Genomic DNA, 7,514 nt, shown 5'->3' with positions numbered 1-7,514 from the left:
TGGATGAAACCTAAGAACAATCATAATGATGAATAAACTAAACTATTAGAGATAAGAGGGGTGAAGTATACAATAGTTCTGTCTTTAGAAGGGTGCATCTTCTGATGGAGTGTCTTTGACCTCGATGTAGTTTGCCTACTTCTTTTTGTGATAGCAATCTTTTTCTAGGTGACCAAATTGAATGGACATGCAAGATCCTCATATTTTTACATGTAAAACTTTTTTTCTCAATTTCAAAAAATTATGTAAATCTTAACACATTTTAGTTTCGATTTAAAAAAGGATCCAACACATGTTTATGAACATGGGTACATAGGACAAGACAACATTGAACGTATATTGCATTCTGGATTGTGGGACTATGTGACAAGTTGGATGGCTTGGGTGGTCAACTCCCTTGAGTCAAAAGATTAGTAGCCAATTTTGTCAACTAAATCGGTATTAGTCTTTCTCGCCCTAAACACAACACACATATACCATATGGTAAGCAATTCAACATTTTACACTTAAAAAATCACCTATAATGGGAGTTTTGATTGTGTAGTATAAAAAAGATAGTTACCTATAATGGGGGGGTTTTCATTGTGTAGTATAAAAGATAGTTACCTAAAATGGGGCCTTACATTGTGTAGTATAGGGGCTTGAATTTAACAAGCTAAGAGACACTTACATAAATGCCCTTAAACAATTCCACAAAGGGTAGTGATTTGATGAGTGGAATTTCTTTATCATAATTTCACTTGAGCATGATTTTAAAATGTCCGTCTAAGCTACATTGAGGAGTGACCATGATAGTTGCTAGTAAAGGTATCAATGAGCAATGCTATGGATTGAGTTTGGACATCTAATACCAAGGTCCCCCATATCTTTTGAGTTGATGCAAGGAGGTTCACTTAACTTCTCAATTGTGACCAATAAATGGCTTTGATTTTAGCCTTGATTTGTAGCATGAACCCATTGGAAGCAATTTCCTAGATAGAAAATCCTATTATTTTGGTTGGCAATCCAAGTGGGTAATAATCTCATCTGTGTCTACAACTTGACAAGGGAAGATGGTTTTGCAATGAAAATGGGTTGAAATTTGAAATTTGAAATTTGTGGGTATTTATCATGATTGCCATATGCAACATGGAAAAATTAGAAGATATGGCCCCAAGGTCATTAGTGGCATCTAAAGTAAAAGAAGATATATCCTAACCTCATCCAAGGTGAAATACGTAATGTCACACGACAAGGTACATGATACTGGTAATGCTAAATCAGCACCAAAGAAGGTATCCATAGGGTGAAGAAACCCCATTATTAATGGAAGCTTTGATAAAAAAATAGTTGTTTGGCTCATTTTGCCAAGTGGTTCAAAAAACAAAAACAAAAAAGCATCTTTTCTTAGTTGTAATATCAATTAAATTAAAACTGTCTTGTACAACTCCAGGAGCTCTACTGAAAATGCAAATGAGCAAGCTGGAAACATTCCTTAAACCACGGCTAGAACATAACTTTTGCAAGTGCTACATGAAAATTGAGCTTCTCATGCCAATTTCAAGCAAGTTCGCAGGCCCCCCGTGTTTGAAACCACTATGGTGTGTGGGATTTATTTACATGACCTCTATTGCCGATTACTGCAGTCTCAAGGATATAAATTCCTTGTGAATCATGCTTCTTACATTCAGATTATGTCAAATGAACATGAGGCACACATATGTAAGGCTGCGTAGTCGTCCAACTAATTGCAAGATTTACAGACAGATTGAAATGGACACACACACACACACACACACACACACACAGAGAAAGAGAGAGAGAAGGTGAGCTTGATGAGTACTTCAGAAAAATCATAGTGAGACATTCATACCCTGATGCAGATCACATGCATTTCACAATGCAGCTTCGCTCTGATACCAAATCTGACTTCATCTCATAAGCTTCTTAAAGTTCAAACACTGGTTCTTCTGAACTCTTTAAAGGACACCATGAAATGTAGTAATTGAATAGAGATTTTTACAAATGGTAAGCGACGATTCCAACAGGATAGTCACAATCTGCACAATTTTTTCACAATCCAAAATGAAACTCTTCAGTTGTGAATTATTTAGGCTGTACCAAACTAGTGCACAACAAACCCCCCCCCCCCCCCCCCCCCTCTTCTCATGAGATGTAAGTGCATGTGCAGCACTGCTTGAGACTCCATGTTTCTAATGTACAGCAAGAGCCAGATGCCTGTAAATCTTTCCACATGGAAAAGGCTAAAGGCCACATGATTGGTCACTGCCATGTATCTTGAGGCGATTTAAAATGATAAAATGGCCTTGTTTTCACTGCTCCAAATAGAGCACTAGTATATGTACCTCCTCTCAATCCTGAATTTAAGTCCAAACCAAATTTTATGACATGTCAACTTCTGTCTTCCATACTATGTCCTTTAACCCTGTTGAAAAGTTCTGGCAGAACTGCAAGTAAGAGAAGTAAACCGAGTTAATTCATACAGTGATGAAGCATTGAGGGTCTTTACAGACAGGTGTGTAAGGACCCTAAATCTTCACAACTTCCACCATAAAACAGAAACTGTGTTTATACCTTGTGGTACTCTAGTGTGTCACCCCCTGCCTTTTTTACTTCCACAACAAAAAGTGCAGGAGCAACCTCAAAAACCTGTCATAAATCACCTCTAATCTTGTAAGAGATTCCCATCCCTACAGAAATGCTCCAGCCTTCAGACAGCACAAGTCCTCAGTTTGTAGCGGCTTACCTCTGTTGCTATCGACAAATGCCCTTTTCTCCCTGTTTGAGCACCTTGCAGCTTCATCTGCATGAGCACGCCTCAAAATTATTCACACAAAGATGCGTGTACGTGTGCACGTGTGAACAAAACAACCTGCAGAGAGTGCATGTCCATACCTTGTAGTCATGTTTTTGGACATTGAAGCCAAGAGGTTTGGCAGTCTCCTCCATCTTTGAAATGATCTCAGGCGCAGGGTGCTTGGACGTGAATCGTGTCTCCTGCTTAATCCCCTATTCAAACATTGCAAGCAACATCAATCGTAAATCACATTAGCACATGTGTGGGAATGTGCATGCAATGAATCAGGAAAAAGGCTGCACACCTGTTTCATCTCAAATAATCCAGAAAGATTTAGACCCCTAGAGAGAGAGATGAGCTCAAAGGCATTGAGAAGGGTAGGTTTTGATGCTTTGGGCTCTTTCTTCTCGGTCACAAAATGCTCCTGCAAGGATGCCATGGAAGAGCGTTTGAGTAAAACTAAGTACTAAGACCTTCGCTCAAGCATCAACCCATTCATAAGGGCATACTTTTGCCTCGCTGAAGACCGCATCCACATCATCCAAATTGATTTCCTCATCCACCTTGAATTTCTCGGGTTTGTAGCCTTCCTTGAACCATGCATCTTTAAGAATTTGCACAATTGTGATTCGCTGTATAACATGCACATGGCTCTTAGTCGGGATGATAGCTTGTCTCTTCACAAAAAAGCAAACTAGTCAAACGAATCATGTATTCATGCTTTCAGTGGAGCATTACATGCTTGACATTTGAAGTCAATATTCTTTTGATCAAGTTTTGAGCTCCCAATGAGAACCAAGGTGGACATGTGTATTCACCTTTGCGAATCTGGTACCATGACAATAGCAACAATAAGCATCGCACAAAGTATAGATTAATATTTAAGCTATGTTAAAGGCAGCCATGGTTCAAAGCAAATAGGCTGGATACCCAACAGTCCCCACCCACTTAGCAGACAGGATTTTGACGGTCAAGGTTGCCAATGGACAGCGGCCCCCATCGATGGGTGGAGATAATTGTGTATCCAGCCTTAGTTTCAAAAGCAGTAGACCACAGGCCAACCTTTTTGTAAAGCTGGAGTAGATTGCTATCTTCAAAGGGCAAGAATCCCGCCATTAAGACAAACAGAATTACACCACACGACCACAGGTCTGCTTTTGCTCCATCATAACCTTTGTCATAGATGACCTGTTATTAAAAGATGACAAAATAAATGCCACTTAACAAAAAAAGAAATGAATGCTAATCTTGTATGCTGCAAATCCACTGTAGTAATACCTCGGGGGCAACATAATTTGGTGTTCCGCATGTGGTATGTAGAAGTCCATCCTTCTGTAGATAATGCATCAGTGACAAAACTATCAGGAAAGCTGTTCCAACACCCGACTCAATAACACACAGCACAGCAAGCTTCCAAACCATCTGGATTGCTTACTGACATACCCAGCATTGTTCTGGCAATGCACTCAATCCGAAATCAGAAATTTTCAAATTACCATTCGCATCCAGCAGAAGATTCTCAGGCTGCAACACAAAGTTTTATAAGTCACAGACTGCAGCATAAAAAGGATTGGGCAAGGGGTGGAATTGGATGTACCACACACTCGCATGCACATGCACAAACATATACATGCATAATTGCGTCATGTAAGCATACATACTTTATTAAGATGAATACTCAATACCTCTCCTGTCAGTTAGAAACTAATAAACAATACATCTCCTATATGTAGAGACCTTATTAAAAAAACCATCTCCTGTGCACTCAGGTGACAGTACCTTGATACATAGTACATACTTTATCAAGATGAATACTCAATACCTCTACTGTAAGTTAAATACATTAGAAGGTCATAATATAAAGAATAGGTCTCATGTACATAAAGAGATCTTTAAAAGAAAACCATCTCCTGTGCACTCAGGTAATACATCATATATAATTTTCAGTGATGCCCGCATTTGAATGATCGGCAGGAGATTCAAAGCACTAATAAACACAACAAAGGTAAGCTTGTAACCTTCAAATCTCGGTGACACACCCCCCTGCTGTGACAGTAGTCCACTGCATTGATGAGTTGTTGGAAGTACTTCCTGGCTTCCCCTTCTGACAGTTTTCCTTGCCGTTTCTGAGCACAAACCGCATGTCGATAAGAATCATGACAATGAGACCTTCACATCCACTCTCTCCATACCTAGAACAGTGGTATTTGTTTGAAGAAAAGAAGCTTCTAAAGCCATTCAATACTTACAATCTTGTTGAAGAGCTCCCCTCCAGTGACAAACTCTAGAACAAAATACACCTTGGTTTTGCTGGCCATTACCTAAATGCACAAAAACATCTTCATTAAGGTGTGATTCTTCACGAGAGAGGATCGGTTGGAACTTGGATTAGACCCAAATTAAGCAGGATCAAAGACCCAAATCAAGCAGGAATAGAGACCCAAATTAAGTAAGATTACAACCACATTGAGATCTGGCATTGCTTAGGCTTACCTCGTAGAGCTGCACGATGTTTGGATGCTTTACCAGCTTCATTGTTGAAATTTCTCGTTTGATCTACAAAAACAAGTGCCCAACACATAATTACTCAGAAAAGGAGTGATTAGGAAGGGGATTAGGAACGCGCACGAGAGAGGATTCAAATTTCAGACACACCCACCAGCTGGACCATCTTGTTCTTGAGGATTTTCTCCTTGTCGAGGATTTTGATGGCGAAGTGGTGGCCGGTGTGAATGTGCTTGGCATGCTTGACCTTGGCAAAGGTGCCCTCGCCCAGGGTACGACCAAGCTCGTACATCCCAACGCGAGTCCTCACCGAAGCATTGGAAGAAGAAGAAGAAGAAGAGGAGGAGGAGGAGCTCAAAGCTTCACTCATCTTTTCACCTTCTACTAGTCGAAGATCTTCTAAGTCTCCTCACAATATGCTACACAAATCTTATCACAGCTCCCATGAAGATCACACCTGTGTGCACAGTTATCTGCGCATACGTGTCTGCCTATCAAGATGGCGCTGGTATTTGCCAATCTCCTCTTGCCCCCTGTTTGCAAGCTTCCTTACGCAACAACGACAGCCTTCCAGTGCGAATTGGCTCTTCGAGCTTTTAGGGTATGGCGCGCATGATATACGAGAGGCACGAAGACAGATGGCTATGGCGCGCTGAGAGAAAAGGTTTCCTTCAAATCAGTTCACGCCACCAAATACTATCATGAATATAATAATATATGCACATCCACCACCAAATATAAATTATGTATATAATTTGTATTTATTTATTTATTTAGACATGTTACATCCACATATATAATTAGCTCACTCTAAATCCCTTCACTATATATATATATTGTTCTATATATATGTATGTGGGTATCTTACAAAAGGTGGAACTTAAGTAGTAGCTCACACTAAAACCCTTCACAATATGTGCCTCTTCATGAGAGAGCCGGGAACATCTCTCGTCGTATATTTGTGTGCTTGAACGCATGTATGGGCGTGTGCACGCACATGTGTGTGTGCATACGTGCGTTTGCGTATGTGTGAGAGAGAGTCTTTAAAGTGTCGTTCTTATCGGTACACAAAGATAAACTTCATCATCTTTGGGGACTTAATCTAGATAGAAAATGTGAGAGATTATCTTTAGCACTTATGTCTTACAAAGGGTTCATGCACCTTGATCATCTCAAGTAACTCGCTCCCTTCCAGTGAATGATTGAATGCGAACCGCAGAGGTGAAATGTCTATTGAATGGTGGCCAATAATGGCTCATGGGGCAATAAATATTTAATGCATGGCCAAGGTTGCCTAGTAATTTATGGCTCATGGGGTAGCAAATATTTAATGAATGGCCAAGAGCGCCCTATTATGCATTTGGGATATTACCTCTATCAAGATTGCTGATTCTAGTTCTACTGACACCTTTCCAAGTCAATGGACCTTGACTATGATTTTCATCGTTTTTCATGTTACACTGAGTCTCTTATTTTAAAAAAAAGCCTTTAATTGCGGAAATTTGATATCATGCTTCAAGTTCCTTTCATACATGGGCATGCTTCAAGACATTTTAAAACTAGAATAAATCTAGATAGATGTGCAACCTATTAGCTCATCCCTTACCTCTTGTGTATCAATAAAAGAAAAATCTCATGATTATGTATTTATTTTAACCACTTTTTATTTATTTAAATCCCTTACATTCACCTTTTATTCTAAAGCTTGTTCTACAAATTATGAAAGTCTTCCAAGCATTGAACTTTTTGTGACACCTAGTTATATTTTTTTAAGGGCATGCTTGTAAGAGATTCCAAGTTCGCACTTATATGATTTTTTTTGAGGTGAGAATACGCATTCCCTTTTGAGGTTTCACTCAACCGAAAACTTGAAAGGAAAGGACATATAATTCAACAAATTTATGCCATTATTATTATTAAACAAATTACTTTTTGAGTTTAGAGTTTTAAAATTTCAATCGACATTAGGATGAGATGAGGTAGACCTTCTTCAAATAGTGGCTCTCACACACCCACATATTTTATCAAATAGACCAAGATAAAATACTACCTTTACAACCAAAGAAAAAAATAGGGGCTAATCTTCACCAATTAGCTATTTTTTTGGGGTTTTTTTGTTAAAAAAAATAATCTAGTATCTTAAAATATTCACCCAAATTTTTGGCCATTTTGAAGGTTTTAGAAAATATTCGCCCAATTTTGGACATTTTAG

General features: G+C 39.0%; 1 protein-coding gene across 1 annotated transcript; it reads right to left on the bottom strand.

Moving 5' to 3' along the window:
• Positions 1 to 1,822: 1,822 nt before the first annotated feature.
• On the bottom strand, positions 1,823 to 5,990 carry LOC147629960 (CBL-interacting serine/threonine-protein kinase 9-like). Its single transcript, XM_086811510.1, has 14 exons — positions 5,457 to 5,990; positions 5,291 to 5,353; positions 5,047 to 5,118; positions 4,816 to 4,923; positions 4,241 to 4,321; positions 4,076 to 4,129; positions 3,860 to 3,985; positions 3,536 to 3,625; positions 3,307 to 3,429; positions 3,102 to 3,221; positions 2,896 to 3,009; positions 2,747 to 2,803; positions 2,575 to 2,649; positions 1,823 to 2,447 (listed from the first exon to the last, which is right to left on the bottom strand). Exons 1-14 carry the CDS (start codon positions 5,670 to 5,672, stop codon positions 2,382 to 2,384), a joined length of 1,365 nt encoding a protein of 454 aa, XP_086667636.1. The 5' UTR covers positions 5,673 to 5,990; the 3' UTR covers positions 1,823 to 2,381.
• Positions 5,991 to 7,514: the final 1,524 nt, after the last annotated feature.

The sequence above is a fragment of the Cibotium barometz genome, chromosome 17 (assembly GCF_041138505.1).
Source record: "Cibotium barometz isolate CiBa-2024 chromosome 17, ASM4113850v1, whole genome shotgun sequence".
Classification (NCBI taxonomy): domain Eukaryota; kingdom Viridiplantae; phylum Streptophyta; class Polypodiopsida; order Cyatheales; family Cibotiaceae; genus Cibotium; species Cibotium barometz.
Note: the sequence above shows the minus strand (reverse complement) of the source record. Positions and strands in the feature narration are given on the sequence as shown.